General features: G+C 41.8%; 3 protein-coding genes across 6 annotated transcripts; 1 reads left to right on the forward strand and 2 right to left on the reverse strand.

Annotated features, from left to right (window-relative positions):
• Nucleotides 1-523: 523 nt before the first annotated feature.
• Nucleotides 524-6,308, reverse strand: ccdc174 (coiled-coil domain containing 174). Of its 2 annotated transcripts, XM_086168372.1 has the most exons (11): nt 6,199-6,308; nt 5,876-5,983; nt 5,314-5,414; nt 5,174-5,232; nt 4,941-5,094; nt 4,713-4,808; nt 4,479-4,615; nt 4,302-4,396; nt 2,228-2,372; nt 1,996-2,148; nt 524-1,150 (listed from the first exon to the last, which is right to left on the reverse strand). In XM_086168372.1, the coding sequence occupies exons 1-11, from the start codon at nt 6,238-6,240 to the stop codon at nt 612-614; spliced, it is 1,629 nt and encodes a 542-aa protein (XP_086024498.1). In that variant the 5' UTR covers nt 6,241-6,308; the 3' UTR covers nt 524-611. The 2 variants fall into 2 exon arrangements, with proteins under 2 accessions (XP_086024498.1, XP_086024499.1); XM_086168373.1 differs by lacking the exon at nt 6,199-6,308 and having other exon boundaries at nt 5,174-5,254.
• Nucleotides 6,309-6,544: 236 nt separating this feature from the next.
• ghrl (ghrelin/obestatin prepropeptide) lies at nt 6,545-7,995 on the forward strand. Its single transcript, XM_086168928.1, has 3 exons — nt 6,545-7,455; nt 7,694-7,771; nt 7,840-7,995. The coding sequence occupies exons 1-3, from the start codon at nt 7,216-7,218 to the stop codon at nt 7,993-7,995; spliced, it is 474 nt and encodes a 157-aa protein (XP_086025054.1). The 5' UTR covers nt 6,545-7,215.
• Nucleotides 7,996-13,490: 5,495 nt separating this feature from the next.
• On the reverse strand, nt 13,491-19,795 carry vhl (von Hippel-Lindau tumor suppressor). 3 transcript variants are annotated; one of them, XM_086168282.1, is made up of 5 exons: nt 19,364-19,795; nt 19,141-19,263; nt 14,973-17,174; nt 14,454-14,836; nt 13,491-14,373 (listed from the first exon to the last, which is right to left on the reverse strand). In XM_086168282.1, exons 1-3 carry the CDS (start codon nt 19,548-19,550, stop codon nt 16,981-16,983), a joined length of 504 nt encoding a protein of 167 aa, XP_086024408.1. In that variant the 5' UTR covers nt 19,551-19,795; the 3' UTR covers nt 13,491-14,373; nt 14,454-14,836; nt 14,973-16,980. The 3 variants fall into 3 exon arrangements, with proteins under 3 accessions (XP_086024408.1, XP_086024407.1, XP_086024406.1); XM_086168281.1 differs by having other exon boundaries at nt 14,454-14,537; nt 14,630-17,174; XM_086168280.1 differs by having other exon boundaries at nt 14,454-17,174.
• Between the last annotated feature and the right edge of the window lie 198 nt (nt 19,796-19,993).

The raw sequence follows: 19,993 nt of genomic DNA on the forward strand, positions 1-19,993 counted from the left end.
TATATTATAGATGTATAGACACAGTATACGTAAAATGTGAGTGCTGAAATGATTTGAAATATTTGCTTTTGATAGTCCATATTGTTGTTCCATCTACAACAATCCATGTGCCTGAGAGAAATAACAAAAAATAAAGTCCGGACTATTGAGCGCACCTATATATAGACCGCACCTCCTACCTACTAATTTTTAAAAGAAAAAATAAATTGAACATAAATAAGCCACACATGTCAATATGCACCATGTGTTCCCTGTTGAAACATGAGATATTAGCTGCATCAAATGCATCTCTGATCTGATGAATTATTGTAAATGTGAGTGGGTTTGCTGAAACACTTTTCATTTTTCCACTGTGACTGTGTTGGAGGAAGGAAGCTACAGTAAACATCCGATAAAAATTCAAAAATTCGCCGCAGTTCTCAATGTGTGTGAAAAAAGTAGCGGCTTATAAGCCAGAATTTTTGGAAGTAATGGGAAAAAAATGTCAGCTTAACAGTCAAAGACGACCAAACAAGTCACAGTAACGATGAATGGAATTGGTCATATTTAATGAAGATATTTCTGTCTATCGGCACAACAGGATCCGTCGGGTTTACGCGAAGCTTTGGGGATCAGGCTGAGTTTTTGTAGAACGCCAGCATGTCGTCCAGACTCCCGGAGGCGCCCGGACGGGGGGTCTGGCCCACGCCGGGCACCGGGGGTTGGGGGTTCAGCTGGGGTTGACGCTGCGGGGGAGGCTGATGTGTGAAGGGCGGGGGAAAGTGAGGGGGCAGGTGAGAGGGGTACATGAACGGAGGCGGGGGGTAGAACGGGGCGTAGAAGTGAGGAGGGGGATACTGGTTGACGGGGGGAACGGGGGCAAAAGGTGGGGGTTGATCGACGGGCGTCGGTTGAGGGGGGACGGGAGGAATCTGCGGCGGGGGAGGAGGCGAGGGGCTTTTTGCTGTCGGAGGGTGGGGTTCTCCCTGGGCCTCGGGGATCCCGGCGGGGACGTCTGTCCGGCTGAAGGACATTTTGGGCGGTTTCTTCTCTGGCGCTTTCGCCCGGTCCAGTCTTTGCCTCTTCTCGTCGGAAAAATAGGCGGACGGCGGTGCAAACTCCGAGTCTCGTTCATCGCGACGCTGGGATTTCCAGTCATTAAACATAGACTCTGGAATAAAAGTCAAAGATTTGCGGAATTATCTTGATATACTGTACAACCCCCACTTTTACATAAAATTACCGTATTTTCACAACTATAAGGCGCACATAAATGCCGGCGCTGTTTGGGCAAAAGCCGGCATCATTTCCGAGGAGCTGCGCGGCACCGAAAGCGACTCTGACGGTGAAGAAAGTGAACCTGACATGTTTGATGGAGATTTAGCGCAGCTGTTCAAATCAGAAACAGAGGATGAGGACTTCCATGGGTTCGATTGATGACGATTACCGGTAAAAAAATGTGAATACCAATCTCAGTTTAGCTCCTGCTCTATTTTGAAACAGGCACACTTGAATGCTTGTGTGTGTGACGGACATAATAGAGGACACCATGAGAATGTTAAAGGGGGAAGTGTGGGCGTGGATTGTATATAAAATGCGCGCCCTATAATCAGGTGCGCCTTACGTGTGTGTTAAACACACATAAGGCGCCTTTTAGTACGGTGCGCCAAATGGTCGTGAAAATACGGCATTACGTGTAATGATATACATGTACATGTAAATACACATATATATATACACACAAAGGGTACATATATTTTTACATACCTTTAACTTTATTCTTACTACTTTCGATCTTTACCGTTCTTTTTATTTTATTTTTACAGAAAGTTCTATTCTGATTCTTCCCCACTTGATCAATGAAGCAATGTGATTCTGATGGGGGGCGAATGGTATCTCTGCAGACCCGCTTCTCCAGCGACTAGTTTTATTTTCCGTGTCGATGTTTCCATGTGGTTTTTTTTTGTGTTACGGGAGAACCAAAGACCAAAGAGAAAGTCACACAGGTGTCCTTACCTTTCCCTCTGTCCCATTCTCTGACGTGAGGAACTCCCGGTCTGGTGTCCTTCCTTTCCTGAATCACGACCTCCACCCTCCTCCGTATGCTGACCTCCGGGGATTCCTCGGGTGGAGGCGGCGGTCCGATTAACTCGCTTTCCTCGCCGTCTCCTGCGCGCAGCGAATCACATCATTTCTCAATCGCGGTTCTCTTTAACATAGCCGGATGTAAATTGGCCTGTATTCGGACCTTCGTTATCTTCCTCGTTCTGCTCGTCCTCGTCGGCGTCGCCCTTCGCCTTCTTCTTCCTCTGCCTGACTTTGGCCAGCCGGGCCTGCAGGATGGCTTGCCTCTTCTCCTTCAGTCGCTCCCTCTTGCTCCGCTGGTCCGTCGTCTGGGGCGAACAGGACGGGGAGGGAAGAACAAAAGCGAGGATGAATCTGATCAGCGCGTGAGAAGAATGAATTTCTGCAAAGCCGATTTGTTCAATAAGCACGTAGCAACGTTAGAAACACTTGGAAGAGAAACTACCGTAAATCATACCAGATGCTTTGTCAAACTTTGGCCCGTAAAGCCATACCTTATTAGAGCTGGCTCGCTGGTATTATAGCCTACAGCAGTGTTTCACAACCTTTTTTGAGCCACGGCACATATTTTACATTAGAAAAATCACCACCAAATAAATATGTCAAAAACATTTTTTTAACGAATTCGAATGAAACCGTAGTCTCAATTTACTTAGTGTGAAATCTAATGTATCTAATATCTGTAGATTCGTCAAGTTGCAATGCAAATTTCCCACAGATGTGCAACTTTTCCAGAACACTTTTTTGCAAAGTCTGAAGACATGTCCTCAATATGTCTGGAAAATGGTATTATTTGAGAGAACTCAAGCTATTTCTTTATCAACGCCAGAGTCGAGCATTTTTTTCTACAATGATTTTGCCGGCAGGAAGTATTAATGTTTTGCTACAGTGTGCTACAGCAACTTTGTAGCAGCTTTCACCGCTTTCTCACTCATCTTGGTAGTTTTCAACAACGCTGCCTGTTTGTTTACGCAGATACAAGTACTTTTTATTTTAAAAATGTATCACGCAAAGCGTCACTAATCACTCTGATATACAGATGCACAGGTTAATTCACCGTTACCAACGAATGGGCACGCTGCCCACATAGACATAGGAAAACACATTATTTACGTTGAATAAATTATTTTCGGAGCAATCAGGTGAAAGTGGGCATTTTTCCACGGCACACCTGATGATCTCTCACAGTGGTTGGGAAACACTGGCCAACAGCGCATATTATGCTAATACTACAAACCCAAGAATGCTCTGCTGGTGTTTTGGCAGAAAAATTACAACTGGAGCCATAAACACCCTCTCCTCTGTCTACGGTAGTCACGGCGACCTTATGATAATACTGGCGCCCTGCAACCCCTTCGAAAAATGGCGTAAAGAAAGGCTGAAGGTCAGAGTAGATCAAACTGAGCTCTAATTAATGTTTTCCTCATGTATTTTTTCTTGCTACTCCAAGACATTGGCTTAAATAGGATATTCTTGTTAATTAATTGATCCCTTTATTGTTATTTTATTTTTACATGCATTATTAGCCTCTTGACAAAGGTTACTGTTGAGATTTAATTCAGAATGTTGCAAATAAAAAGAGGCGTATGCTGATATGTTTTTCGATTTGATGATTTTGTATGTGTGCGATATCAAGTTATTTACACACACACACACACACACACACATTTTAAAACAAAATGTGTTTGGGTCCATATGAAAAGGTTTATTGATATATCTGGAGGTAGATGTTTTTCAATAAATATGAGGTTGGCCTGCAACTTTGAGGCATACGCTGATGTGTTTTTCAATTTGAATTACGATTTTGTATGTGTGCAATATTAATTTATATATATGTTTTTTTTTTTTTTTTTAAACAAAACGTGTTTGGGTCCATATGAAAAGGTTTATTGATATATCTGGAGGAAGATGTTTTCCAATAAATATCAGGTTGGCCAGCAGCTTTGTCCCTGTTTTGAATTTTGGCCCACTGTTTATTTGAGTTTGACACCCCTGATTTAGAGTGTTCACTTTATCTACTGACTGATTTTAGAAGTAGGGAGGACGGAGAACCTGGAGAAAACTCAGGCAGGTGAAGGGAGAACGTGCGAACACCACGCAGAGGCCCTGAGAACCAGGAACCTTCTTGAAGCGCGTCAGGATTGCTGACCGCTGTATTACTGTCCCTTACACGATTCACAGGAATCTTGGCATTTGACTCAGTGTGTGTGTGTGTGTGTGTGTGTGTGTGTGCTCACCTGGTCTCTGAGCATGTCTAGAGTCTCCCTCTGCTTTCTTCGTTGCTCTTCATCTTGAGAGAAGGCAAAGTAGCCCACACCGAGCTCTCTGGCCTCTGAGAAAAACAGGCAAAAGACGATTTTATGAAGAAAAACAGATGACTGGAGAGGTAACGTGCACGGTAAACAAAGTCTGACCCTGAGCCTTGATATCCTCGTAGTGGATGGGTCCGACAGGTTTCCTCATAGCTTCCTCTTCCTCCCTCTCCCACTCCTGCCTCTGCAGCTCTCGACGCATGTCTTCTGACAGCAGGGTCTTGTCAACGGAGGCTTTTCTATAAAGAACAAAACACGTGCGGTGGGATTTAGACCCTGGTCGTCCCCATCTTTGGAAAAAAAAAAAAATGTTAAAAATATTCTTGGGGCATTCACCCTTTCCCCTTGAGGTCCACGTCCATTTTCACAAAATCTGGCAGGTCTTTCTTCATACATCTTCGAGATCGTCCCAAGGAGTCCACATAGTCCACCCTGGACGGAGCACAAAGCAAGAATAGAAGGAGGGTTAACATCTGCTGTCATTGCAGTAGAACCATGGACGTTTTAAGAAAACTTGAACCGCAAGGAGTGAATGTTTGGATGTAGAAGAGAACGGATGATTACCATTCTTCCTCCGGGTTCTGGGGAGGAGGGATAGGAGGAGCGCTGCCTCTTTCCTCATCGTCTCTCTCGGATTCCTTCTGCACGTACGTTTCCGCCCTTTTGTCGATAATCTTCTGAGTAAAATCGACCAGGTATAGTCCCTCTGTCTCCTCGTCTTGATGCAGAAAAAGAAAAACAGCGTGACTTGACACCAGGAAAGATGTGAAGCGTGCACGGTTGGGATTTTTACCAACCTGGAAACTGTCCTTTGGACATCTGCTCGTACAGTTTGGCTTTTTCCTCCAGCTTCTGTCTGATGCAGCAGGGGAAAACAACTAAGTCAAAGTGTTGGGAACACATTTGCTTTTTGTAGGGTATGTTCTCCAAGTCTCACCTTGCAGTATCGAGTTTGCTCTGTTCCTCAGCCAGCTGTTCGGCATCTTTCTCGGCTCTGGCCGAAACGCCCGTGTTTTGTTTGCTCCAAACGTTTGGTTTCTGCTCAGAGTCGTGAACAAACCATGGTTAACAACCTCTAGCCCCAATAGAAGTGATACAGTAAATATACTGCTCAAAAAAATAAAGGGAACACTTGAACAACACAATGTAACTCCAAGTCAATCACACTTCTGTGAAATCATAGTGTCCACTCAGGAAGCAACACAGATTCATTTTGACTTGTTTTAAGGACATGACATCAAAGTTGGATCAGCCTGGAGTTTGCTTTTACACTTTAATTCTGAGTGTGAGTCCTAATCCAGACCTCCATGGGTTGATACAATTGATTTCCATTGATCATTTTTGTGTGATTTTGTTGTCAGCACATTCAACTGTGTAAAGAGCAAAGTATTTCATGAGAATATTTCATTCATTTAGATCTAGGATGTGTTTTTTAAGTGTTCCCTTTATTTTTTTGAACAGTGTATATACAGATACAGGTAAACAAAAAAATGACGCACCTTAGCTTTGGGTTTTAATTTAAAAGCAACTCCGGCGTTTTCTTGCCCGAGTTTCTCTTGTTTGAACAGCTCCTGCTTCCTATAAAGCTCCGCTTTGAGGTCCACCAACTGCAAGAAAAAAATAAATGTACCTTTTGAGAAATAAAACGGTAAAATTCGCTCGCGAAACGACTGTAAAGTTAGCATAAAATATAAGCTAGCTGTTTAGCCCGATTGGCTAACGTTAGCTAATAGGGTTAGCTTGTGTTATACAGCACGTCAGTCCTCGAAGGATTTTGGTAAATAATCATAAAGCAGTAAATATATATGTATATGTAACTCACAGAGGAAGCAGTCACGTCAAACGGTTTCTTCCTTTTATCCATGATTATTTCCCCCGGTGTTTTCTCCCGGAGCTAAGGTGCCTGACTTCTTCTTCGTTTGTTTGTTTTTGATATTAGCTTACTTTACTGCAGACTTGTGGCGATGTTGAGATACTGCAGATTGAATCTCTTGTCAGGAATTGGGTCAGGTCAGCCGGTTTATTAAATAAAATACATAAACTGAGTCTTGCTCAATTTCTGCAGCCCAGAAAGCGGATTATGCTGGACTTTGGGTAAAGGGTAAGACGTCGATGTTAGCCTCCCAGTCCTACAAAGCAATCCTCTCAGTGTGGACTGCATGTGCTCTCCGTGCACGATCTGAAAAGTGGCAGAAAGATCAAAATAATTGCATTTTTCAACAAAGCAAATTTTTTTAACCTATCCTTCGAAGATTTTTCTAAAAGGAAATGGCTTTAGGATTGTTCAAATTTGTGGCGTGCTGTTCTGGTGAGGAGTTCTGTGCGCATTGCGGCATCCCGGATGCTGTACACTGACCACTATATACATCCATAAATGTTGAGTATTTGATTTAAAATTATTAAAAGGTAAACTCATCCTGTGGAGTTTCAGTTAAACTGCTTTCTTCACACATTTTTGTATGGAGAAATTTAAATATTAACTCTACAAAAACTTTGCAACTTGATTTGATGAACGTGTAGCGGGTTCAGTCCAACGTTTGAATGTCAAATGTTTCTGTCACGAGTTCATCGGTGATCAGTTGATTTCATCTTATCTTTGTATGAAAACCCCTTATTGTTCAGTATCACATCCTATAATGGTTTAATATTGACAAAAAGCAGAATATATGCACCGTCACATTAGTCTGTATCTTTTGTTTGTTTTGGCTAATAAGCAGGATAAATACAACCGAGAAACGTCTACTTCTTTATCAGTTCAACTATTTGAACGAACCTCCACAACCAAGTCATGTAAATGCAATTACCGACCTTCATTATGATCATTGCATCGTCAAAATAAATGGAGGAGGAAGAAAAAAATGATATAAAAGGTTTGACGCCAGAAACGCCCCGACATTTTCCCTCGATTTTTTTTGGGTCTCCGCTGTGTCGTTTTGTGTGTAAAGTCGGCACGGACTGCGACGCTGCCATGGGTTTGAAGAGAACCTACCTGCTGGTCTTTTGCTTGTGTTGTCTGGCCTTGTGGTGCAAGACCGCCAGCGCTGGCTCCAGCTTCCTCAGCCCGTCACAGAAACCTCAGGTAATTTTTCATCTTTGCCAAAATCAAGATGCACTTTGGACTGTCAGCACAAGATGAATCTTTAATATAGCGTAGCTGCGAATTAAAAGTGGTCGTCTGCGTCTCTGAGTTTTGTCCATTTGCACCTAAGAGTGAATTAAAGCAATGCACAAATTGCAGTACAATAACTTGCCCGTTTGTGTATTGAATGGACTAACCTTGCACTTTTGTAAAGAGACAGTCATATTTGTCTTCACAGAACAAGCAGAAGTTCTCCAGAGTGGGACGCCAGGTCATGGACGAGCCTCGTCGGGTCACCGAGGAAGACCTCTTTACAGTAAGAGGCACTCACACGCCACTGAAATAAACCATCCAAAATTATTGAGCGCATTTCTCATGCTCTAGGTGAGTCCTCCGTTTGAAATCGGCTTCACCATGAGAGAAGAGGACCTCGAGGGGTATCGCCTGGCGCTGCAGGAAGTCATTCAACATCTGCTGGGAAACCCAGAGGCAGCAGGTTTGCACTATTCTACCACTGATGAAAACTCAGGTTCCTTCTAATACGTAGCTAAATCCTTTATCTCAATTTTTTTTTCCAAAGGAAAACCATCTCAACTCTGAAGATCACGTGCAAGAATTTCAGCATGTTCCCATTTCAATTAGCTAGTCATGAATGAATGTTTTGCAAACGTGATTGGTGCACTGTAACAATCCCTATCTGTTCTCAGAAAGCAACATCAATAAAGCATCGCTCATCCTTTGCTCATTACGTTAATGAGGAGCATGAAAATGACAAGGATTCCACTCTAATTATTCGTGCAGGGAATTGAATTTGCATGCTGTCTAAAGAGCCGGTTGTTGTTAAGATACCACTCGCGGACTGAAACATACACCCCCCTCTGTCACACCGAATGAGGTCACAGCACGCTTTTCCAAGTCTCAGGAAATGGGTCAAACAAAGGACATTGCTGAATGCTTTTTCTTAATGCTCTGATGGCCGTGTCTGCGTCTTTCCTTCCATCTGTCAATGAACACGGGCGCCCCATGGTTACAGCGCGTTCAGACCTACATTCACAGATGGATGGAACCAAGTATATTTGTTTTTGAAGCAACTCGCTAAAATAAACCCCATGTGTCGCGGATACATCCAGCAAACCTCTTACATCTCTAAGTGCTCTTCCGGCTGTTTTGATGTCCATTAAGAAGTGACTAAAAGATGCGAGAGCAGCACCTGCAGGGCGAGAAATAACAGCTTTGCAACCTCCATTATCGGGCTGGCAACAGGATCGAGACGGATAAGAGCCGAGAAATGTCTCTTATTGCAATATTGAGAATGAAAATAAAGGTCAAGAATTTATACAATTAACAATTAGATAATAAGGTAACCTGATAAACAATGGATAATATTTAATTCACAGGTTGTGGAAGGAGGCTAAAGCCTGTAGCTCCGGCAACACGATTGCTCGGTCCAACTCTCTCACACCATCCCTCAGTGTTTTAATAATTCTAAAGAATGCTGAAGACAGCAAACTCATATCAGTGGAATATTTACTCAGTTTTCACCTAGTTTTTCATAGCATCAGTATGACAGATACATTTTTCTTTTTTCAACTGTACATATTCTTTACATGTGTGTGAGATAACTGTCAAAGCGCATCGATTCTTATTGAAGTAAGATCCAAAATATATATACATAAGGAGATGAGATGGTAATTGATAAATAAGTAGGAAATGGTGGCAGAAATATTCGGGGGGGGGGGGGAATCCACTACACATGGGAATTCTAAAAGAATATGTCTGGTGCAAGTCCAAAACTCCTCGACTACAACCTCATTATATAAGTAAAGATATGACAGGTGCCTATTGTTTGGTAAAAATAGGCTTCTGAACTCATAATAAATATGTTAATTTGCTCCATCTGGTATGTGTCCCATACTTTTTGGATCTGGTTTGAACCACCAGATAGCTATGTCTTTTAATGTCGCTGTGAGCAATCATTTTAGGAGGTATTTTTCCTCCTTTCTGTCTATACCCATAATGGTTGTTCCTAATAATGCAGTTGTTGGGCTTTGTGGAATGATTGAAAACCACTTTGAGGACATGAAAAACCTCCTTCCAAAATAGACTTCGTTTAGGACAAAACCAGATTATATGACAGTATCTTTACCGCAATTCCTCCAGCAAGAACCACAGTGTGTCGGCCTCATCTTAACCGTTATTTCTGGTGTTCTGAAAAACCTGGTAATTACTTTCCACTTGGATTCCCTCCAGGAGTTTGAAATTGTGGTCCGGTGTACCTCAATGCATATCTCCTTCCAGGCGTCAATTGGGATGTCAATGTTCATTTCCGCCTCCCATCTCTGTCTTATTCAAGATTCAAAGTGTTTATGGTCAGTGTAAATGTACGGTGTGGAAACGTGTTTGCCTGTACAATGAAATTCCTACTTTGCTTTCCGCGGTGCATTTAGATATGTTTTGATAAGAAATAATGATAGTGTAAACATTATTGTAAATGTATTATAAATACATACTATAAATGCAGATAAGACATTTGAGTGCAGCTTGGTGTGCAACTCACTAAGTGCACGTACAAGGATGAGTGCAGGTTAAATGGACAGTTTTTCCATTTGCAGATGAGCGCAGCACTGACTGCCCTGCATGTAAAGTGCAGAAAAAAAGGATGAGCGTCCGATGGTAGTCAGACAGAATGAGTTATTTAGTTGTTTAATAATTAGTCGTTCTTTTGGTAGTTTAATCCTTTCTATGGGAGTAGATCTTCTAAGTTTTCCCATTCCTTGAGTGTTGTCAGGAAAAATCTTAACTGTGGATATCTAAAAAGTTTGTCTTCGGGAGATCTAATTATTCAGTCACCTGTTCAAATCTTTTAAGACTGTCGTCCTTAATCAGTTGGAATATTTCTTTTTGACGCCTCATTAGGGAAGCAGGTCAATGGTAGCCATGTGTAATGCTGCTTTGGATGTCTGCATGATTTTCAAAAAGGTGAGCGGGGGAACATTTACTAACCACATAGGATGTTTCAAACATTTATTTTCCAAACCAAGGACATGAGAGCCACTGCAGCTTGGAAAAAATTGCAATTGTTAACGTTCTTTTTCTGAATTGCCCCCCCCCCTGGCGATACACTGCCGGAAGAGGGTGCGCGATCACAGAGCACCTCAGCTTTTCTCTGGAGAATGTCAAAACCAGATGAATCACAACCACAGAATCTCCGAGGAGCAAAATATCCTAGCCGAGTCAGTGTTTGCCCCTACCCGGGGATGTCTGGGTTATGTTACATAAGTTTAAGACGACTTGAACTCTATCACCCATCTGCTTCTGTCTGTGTTTACGTACTTTTATTTAAAGTAAACTAAACAAGGCTTATTCCAACAAGTCGGTGGACGCGATAAACACCATTACAAATGTAGTTCTAACTCAATTTCCTGTCATTTAGTCTAGTTATAATGCCAGTTTGTAAAGGTAACTAATCAAATTCATAGGTTTGGAGTTAAGTGACAATTTAACTTTAAATTAAATGTTTTCAGTTAGGTCTTCTATCAATATCTAACTGAGGATGAACGGAAGCCTTAAAGGGGAAGAGCTGTGCTGTTGAATTGTACCTACTAAGCAGTGACGTGCTGTCATCATGGAAAGAAAAAAAAAGGTAAAATGAAAAAATATATCAAATGGTTATACTTATTCAGTGATTGGTACTATAAAGTTATTTTACACTTAACTTCAGCATTTTTTTTTTCAAAATGGCTGAAAAAAAAATTCACAATTACTGTTCAAATATGAAGAAGAGACGTGCGGTGACACAGCAGACAGCTGAGTTCACTATGGATTGCACAATGATCCTGCTAACTGTGCTGGCATGCTATGCACTGAGACCAAATTGCTGTGTATGTCACTATTAAAATTTTCAAATACTTTTAAAATATGATCTAAATTTCCATAGTTTAGCTGACGTGTATAATGTTTTTCGTCGACAACCGTAACGTGTTTCTTGTAATCATAAAACGACTGCGAAGAGACATTAGCCCTAGAATGCTAACATTAAAATCAGTATCACAATCACTAACGTTGGGTATATTTTATCCAATGCAATATCCTGGATAAAATACAGTTTTCATCAATTTATAGATGGGCCAATGGGAGGAGGGAAACAAACATGCAATTGTAACATCAGTGAGCAGCCTGACGCTACCAAAGGACCCATAAAACACAATGGCAACGCGATGAAAATCACATGACAAGAAATGTGTGTGTGAAAATCACCCAACGTTAGTGTTAAGTGAGGCACGCAGTAATGGTGCCTCAAGGTAGAGGGCACTGGTGATCCCAGGGATCCTTCTTACTATTCGGCTACAGAATAATATAATTAGCAATAGCAAGCTACCGTAAACAGCAAGTCAAGTGCAGCCATCCAGTTATTTTTTCCTCTTGCTTGGCCTTATTTCCAAAATGGAGGATTACATAGCTAAACTGAAAGAATTATCTAAACTGGACTCCCCGTCGAAGCAGGAGATAATAATTAAGGGAAGACCAACGCCTGAGCTAACAGGTTCGCTTCAGACAACGGGACAGAAGACCCGGTCTTGTCAAACAGAGTGGTACACACGAAAAGGTTGGTTTTGACTGGTCAGTGAAATGTCACAACATTTAATGATGCGAAACTGCAGAGCCTGTCAAATTATGCAGAATTCTTTGATTTTGTGAAACCAGAGGTGGATCTCATCGGGCTGTATAGCTCACATACGGTAAAGACTCAAAACATACAGGACCGATCAAGGAGGACTGTCTTCACTGGCAGTGATTTCCATTGAGACAGAGAGACTTTTAAAACTGAAGAAAGATAAGGAAGATTTCTACAAGCAAGTTATTGATGCTTTTCTTCAGAAGGCGCTACACATGGACTTCATTTATAAGTAAAGGTAAGAGATAATAAGGTTTTTTTTAAATGTGCTTTTTTTCTATGCGACAGTTTGCATATGTAAAGAATGCTGATATGATACTCTAAACAAAACACGTTAACTGCTGCCAGTAAAATGATGAATAAGCTACTATGTAGGGTTATGTTTGTAAAACTGACTATAATGACGTCAGTGCCTCAGCAGCCATGAACCTCACCGCACGTCACGGCTTCTAATGCAGTGTAAGTAAAAGTAATTAAATACATGATAACGCCTCGAAAATCACACATTGCGTCGCAACGCGGTGTTGGCTACATGTGCCAACGGTAACTGTAAGAAGGAGGGGGAAAAAGAAAGTAAATACACAATAAGTGCAGAGATTTTAAGCTAGCACTCATACTGTAGCCAATTAATGCAAACGGTTAGCTAGCGCGGTTAGCATTAGCTACCGTCATCCGAGGATTTTAAGTGCAACTTAGCTTGTGATTTAGAGAAATGCTAATCGGCAACTTTTATGTACTTAAACAGGACATGCGTACAACTCAGAAATATACGTTGTTAAAATAGTATAAAAATGTTTTTACCTTCCCGTGTTCACGAAGGTTGGGATAATAAAAAAAAAACAAGAACGTCATTTTTAAACTTTATTTGCGTTGGCTCATATAATGAGCTCGTATATCGCGTTTCCGAAGCTAGCCGGCAGACATCGGCCAGCTTCGGAACGTTTTTGGGAAAAACACATGAAATTACATTTTAAGTTTTTCTTAAAATAGATAGATGGACGGATGGATAGATAGATGAACAAATAATGGTGTTTAAAATATGAGCTGGTTATGAGCGTTAAGTCACGTTTAATGGCCAAGTTCTCGCGAGACTAATTACAGGCGACATCACGTTGGTGCCAAACAACTTCTACTACGTCATAAGCAACTTAAATTATATTCGTTTGCTGTTTAATAATTATGTTTTATTTAATATGGGAAACCGAAGTCCGACATCTGTTCTGTTTTCTTGTTGGAAAAATAATTAATGTTCTCCAGAAAAACAGGTTAAAGAGGTGGAAAATCAATGTAAAGAAAGTGTTGTGTTCAAGTGTTTTTATTGAATGAAAGACAAACAGTTTTTAAAAATGAAGCAGGTCACTGAAGTAAAGTGAAATACATGTGAAGCTTACGTTTTGCAGTCAAGGATAATATTTACTATGCCTCCATCTTCTAATTACATATATTTACACCAATTTACCAAATATTGTGGGTATAACTCCACATGTGAATTCCACCTGTTAATTCTTTGTTCGTGCTATACTGCTCGTTTTTCACATTGTACTGTTGCAGCTGCATTCACAAATCTGGAATGATTTTTCACCATTTCCATCAAATTAACAAGAGGCAAAGCCGTTGGCGTGTAAATGACGGAGGCTTTACGTGACACTCTACCTTTCGTGGGAAATCAATGTCAACAGCTCTAGCGGGGAAAAATAATCACTTTTTGTTAGACTTTTGGTAATCCCAGACACGTCTTGTAAGCACCAAGGCTGTATCCTTTACCTGCGGTGGAGAGATAAAGATGCATCAATCTGTTGGTATATATTAATCATTCTAAAATACAAACATGAGGTATAGGCACGAAAATGGTTAGATGTGATTTAGGTAGAAACACCGGTCCGGGTCTGCTGCTAAGAACATGTCACGCAGAAGGCATTCATATGTGACTTACCTTGATCGCGCTCCGTTATAAATCATTAAATCTTAAGCGGGAAGTCACAGCTACAGGCCCAGACAGGAAAAGTATGTCAGGTATGGATCTGGCCCCTTCCAGCAACACATGAGTGTGAATGTAACGCCACGCTGATACATGTGAGGGACACCGCGATCCAGTCTGACTTCGGATCGGTACTTACAAGCCGGGATTTTCTTCTCAACCAGCCAATAGCAGAATCCCATCCTGGCCCGGTCATTGAACATGTTCCTGTACCAAGGCATGTTCTGAGGCGTGTGCTTTTTTCCCGCCGTGCCGTGTCGCAGTGCTAAATAAAAACAAACAAAAGGGGCGCTGCAGTGAAACCTATGATATATTCAGCCAGTTCTCTTTTTTTGCGGCACCTACCGCTTGCTCGCGCCGCCGAGAGCACTGGGTCAACGTTCCCACGTGGAGGATGTGGGAGGCTCCTGGTTGTGTGGTTTAAACTACCTTGATACACAAAAATGTGCAACAGCGACAATTTAATTTAAAAAAACACAGGATATGTGCATGAATGATGCGTTAAATGTCCGATGTCCAACCTGTGTCTTCCAACAAGGCAAGCGGAACTGATGTGAGATATCCCGGGACCTGGATGTTGTGACTTTTTTAAAAAAATGTTTTATTTTACAGAAGGCCAGAAAATACTCAAGCGTGTGTGTCGTCCTACCGCTGTCTTCATCTTACACCAGTGGTCCGTCTGGATATGAGGAAACACGGTCGGGTGGCCGCTGGGCCAAAATGTCAGGCTGGTGATAGAACACAGAGGGATCATGAATATTACACGGTGTGGGTTCACGCCGCCGGATCACAACGCCAAAGCAAATTCCGCACGGATGTGCAAGACAAGAGGAGGAAAGCTCAGGGCGGTCATCGAGGACTTACCGCTCCCGTCTGGAATCGCCAGGGTTCCGGGTTTTTCGCACGTTTCCTGGCTGCATGTCGGCAAGTGCTGCTGTTTGTCTCACACACGGATGGGTTGTGTTACTCAGTCGCTTAGCAACTTGTGTTGCACCGTTATGTAGTTTGCCCTTTATATAATGGATACATTTTACTTTATCGCTTTTCTTATTATGAGCACAATTGTTTATCATAAAGTGCAAAAAAATCCCACTTTTTTCTTTCTGCATATTTATCAATTTATTCTTCTAGATGTTATTTATATTTTTTGCTATTGTTGTGCTGTGTCTTGCTTTTAAAGGTTGTTTTTGTCTGTTTTTGTTTCCACTGAACCTGAGAGCTGCTATCTCTAATTTTTGTTGCATTCCGTGTCATGAAAAATGAGTCTTGAATCCTTGAATAAATACTGATTATACCGCGAATTTGGAGATAAGGTTAGAGAAGTTAGACTGGGATGGTTCAGTTATGGTGAATATATCGGCAGAAGGATGCTGCCAGACAGGAGATCTGAAGAGAAGATGCACGGTTGGAGTGAAAAGAGGACATGAAGTTTGGTGGTGTGAGAGAAGAGGATTTGAAGAACAAGGTGAGACAGAGAAGGTTGACGGGCTGAAGGGAGCAGCCCGGAGGAAAAGACCACGATTGATGACACCGTAAATTATATTGAATGTATTAGAAGAAAAACATTGTCACAACTTTGTAAAATACCAACATTATTTGGTGGCTATAGTTTCGATTGGATTGCACCTTCTCTCCAGCTTCTCAGTCTTTCTCCAGATGAAAAAAAAAATCATCCGCGGTTTTACTGAAGAGGTGGAATGGATATGTTTGTCTGTGATTGAAAGGCAACCGTTTCAGGTTAAACCCGTCGCAGAGAAAGCCTCATTCGGTCCCTGCCATCCATGATTGAGGGATGTTGGCAACCGCACTTTTGTCCAGACTAATCATTTTGATGGACTCCCAGAATATTTCGCACTTTGGTAAACATGAGCAGAGCATATTGACGTACAGCCGATTCAGGACCTGACCGTCTTCCAGCTGACGTTTTCTCTTCACGAACTCTTAACAAAGTTTCAACAGTTACAAAAGTTCACTCCAGATCTGCAGATTATTACTGTTTTGTTACCAGCCGAGGCGTTCAGGAGTTTATCTTCACTAGGTTGAATGATTCTGTTATCCTCCACTTTGTCTTTCGATTGCACACGGCAGGAGCTGCTGAGCTCAGCACTGCACGCCTTCCTCTACAGAATGTGCAAAAATTGTTGATTTGGAAAATTCCAAAAGTTTTTGGCGTAATCTTCCAGGGAACAAGCCCCCGAACGGCTGCGAAGTGCTTTTCCATCAACTGTCTTATTGCTCCTTAGTCGCTGATGATGAGCTTGAGCTGCAGGAACATTTGTAAGAAATTTCTTTCCAGCACTTTCAGTCACATCTGGATTATTTTTCTTCTAAATCCCTTGTGGCGGTGCACCAGCGGCATCAGTCACGACTGTCATTTTGCTCTGCGGGGGTGTACGGACTGTCATTTTAACCTTTAGGTTAAGAAATTGTCAACAAATAGGCATCCATTGATGTATAATTGGAGTCGTGCCCGCTTGATATAAAACCAATATCCCCTACCTTCTTTAAGTCTCGAGGGAAACACTAACTGTTCGGTGGGTTTACAGCATTTTATTGCTACGAGCGCAACCGGAATCCGCTTCCTCTGGGAATCGTGCACACTCTGAAAGCAAAACTGCAGACTTTTGCTGTTTGTCCAGATTCCCCAGCGAAAGAAGACGCTGCAGACGTTAAAACAAGGGGAAGGAAGAGGATCGCTGAAGTCAAAGGGTCGGTATGACAAAGAGTCAGAGGATCAAGTTTCAAAAATGACATTTCTGTGAAAAAGTATTGAATATACCCATTTGTTTGTCCAAGACTTAGTATAGTTCTTTGTTTTTATCTGACAATGTTTCGAGAAAAAACAAGGATTGTCCATCTAACAAGTCATGACTTATTCGTTCGGCTCTTGCAATCTCTCCTGTAGATGCTGAGCGATGCGCTGGTTCATACGCCGCAGGTCTTTAAACACGCTGGGCCGGTCCTCCAGGTCCTCGATGAGACTCCGTGCAATCTCCAGCCTCCCGTAGTCCTCAGGGGCCACCAGACGCCGGATCACCTGCAGAGCACGATCCTTGAGGGTGTACACTGTGGGGTGAACACAAGGTGTTTGTTAAACGGCCGGGTAATAAAACATTCAAAGGCGCGATCGGCTGAAACTCCACAGCGGTTCAAAGTTTAAAATCTACATTTATTCTCCAACCTGTGGTTGAATATTTGAGCCTGACTGTATGGAAAGATATCAAATTCACTGATCACAATCTCCAACCAGATACAGAAGGGGGACTGATAAGCATCAGTCATATTTTGAATAGTTTAAATGCCACAACTTTGGTCTGATACAGGAAGGATGTGGAAAGCAGGGCTTAAAAAAAAAACCCGAAATTTATCAGATATCCTCTAAATGTACATTTGTAGTTTAAAAAAAAATCATAATTTTGTGGGTTATTGTATTTTGGCAATTAGTTTACAGATTTTTTTTTTTTCAATTATCAGGGAATAGAATCATTGAGAAAAAATCATACAAAATCAGAGTTATTAGAGCAGTCACAAGCAAATAAAAACCCAAAACAAGTAGGAATTACCTGGAAAATGGGGGGAGATACATGTCAACCTTAATGTGATGCCTTCAGGAGCATTTAGAGATCTTTATATAATTAAATGACTCGATTTATTCATTTTATTCATACACACACATATATATATATATATATATATATCAGTCCGTTGTTTATCTTTTCAATCAGCCACCATTTTTTTCTAAGTTTCTACGTTGCCTTAACATGCCAAGAAGATGAACGCTTTAGACAACGGTTAGCATCTTCCTCTACCGCTTAGGTTCGGTGCAAGATACCTTAGAAGATGCAGAACATTCGAGAGTTTACAGAAGGGGCTGAAATGAATTTAAAGTTAAAAAAAAAATTTTTTTTTAATTGAAAATTTGCACAAACACAAGTGCGCAGAGTAACACCACGAGTGACGATCTCAAGTCGAAACGGACAAGGCAAGATGCTGAATGCATGCGTTGCACAGGAGATGCAGGGAATGATGCTACAGTCACTGAGCCAATCAGAGACCAGGATACAGAACACCATGCTCTGGTTGGTCGCCACCCTAGAAAATGTGTATTTTACCGTTAAAATTTGACATTTAAAAATACATTTTTACTGCTAAAAACCTGTGGTATAGTGAAAAATCTGGGATATAAAATTACATAAAAAAAGGAACAAATCTGCGATGTAGTGAGAGTGTGAAAGGTCAACTGCGATACGGCGAGGGGCAACTGTATAGGGCGACACGGTGGCCTTAAATCAAGAATAAAGATTTTTTTATTGTCATTGTGCAGGCGCAGTGAAATTTAGCGATGAGAGCTCCCAGCTTGGAGCATGTACAGGTTTTTATAAAACTAAAAATAAAAAATAGGCAGACAGGTTATTTGCGCGGTGGGTAGTTATATACACGATACGGATGGCGTGAAGGGTCATATGAATATGAATGAGTTCAAAGTGCAGAAACTTGATGCAAGACCAGTGGTTAGCTTCTCCTCCTGACTGGATTCTAAGGAGGAGACCTTTCTATGTGGAGTCCCTGTGCTCTCCACGGATCTGCACGGGGTTCCTCCGTGGTCCTCCTCACTGGAGACCCTAAATTTTCCAGACGTGCGAATGAGAAGGCGGAACGTTGTATGTCTCTCTATGTGGCCCTGTGATTGACAGGTGAAGGATGAGCCTCGCTTCCTGCTCCATGTGTGAACACAGGACAAATATTATTACATACTGTACATAATAAAAGGTGCACGTTCTGAATATTGCTATATTCCTTACGGACACCAACTTACACGGCTCATAGGTGACTGTACAGGGGTCAGGACTTTAGGGATATAGGGATATTTGTTTCAGCTAAATTGCCTATTTTAAGTTAAAACCTAAAATAGGCCTTGGAACGGTGTTTGCTGATGTACTTTTTTATTATATATATTTTCCATTGGGGAGGAGAGTGTGAGCAAAAAAAAACATTTCATGTTACCATTGTAGTTTTATCTTAAAAATCCTACCTGGTAGAGTGATGTTTACAAGCGTGACATTTCCTCCCTCTGCTGGTTTAGGAATATACAAATCCTTGCCGTTCGCCTTCAGCAGCTCGCCGTTCTCCACATCTCTGAACATCCAGGGGTGACCTGAAACAAACATCCACACAACCCACGTTAGTCCAAAACACGAGTGACAACAACACCAAGAGAAACCACTCAGGGCGTAAAAGTAGCAGGGCTTCTGTACCGACGTAGGTTGTCATGTTCTGCCCGGTGCCCGGCTGCAGATCGCCGTACGCCCGCGGTTCGCCGCGGAAATTGATCCACAGCGGCAGCACGACGTATGGACATCGGTTGCAGAACACGACGTTCACGGGTATCCGGCTGTTTAGGGAATAAACCAGCGGCTGAGAGCGATCGGCGCCTTGTGGCATTGGTGCTGTTAGCTCGTTAGCACGGATGCTAGCTCGTCGATAAACTTGTTCTCCAACGCTCGGACTCCGACAAACGCTATCTGGCAGGTTGACTATCGTCAAAACGCCATTAAAATAAACGAAAATATTTTCTTTCCCGAATCGATCGATTCGGGATATTGTTTGAGGCACGGATAATGTCTAAAAAGGCAAGAAAAATGGAATTCCTTAAAGCGTCTTCGCAACTTTTTTTTGTTTACATTCTCACTTCCGGGTTAGGTAACAGAGACGTCATTATTTTCTGTAATATGATTGGTCGAGAGAAGCTTGACTCCGCCTTCGTTACGGAAAGGGCGTTGTAAAGGAGTCAGTGGACCCGAGAAGATCTGATAAATCTATAACTGTAATTAACTTTAGATATAATAAAACATTTTACAGTACTATCATTCAAACACCAAAGTAGG

The sequence above is a fragment of the Fistularia commersonii genome, chromosome 21 (assembly GCF_037954325.1).
Source record: "Fistularia commersonii isolate RoL2024-O1a breed Wild chromosome 21, RoL_Fcom_v1.0, whole genome shotgun sequence".
Taxonomy (NCBI): Eukaryota; Metazoa; Chordata; class Actinopteri; order Syngnathiformes; family Fistulariidae; genus Fistularia; species Fistularia commersonii.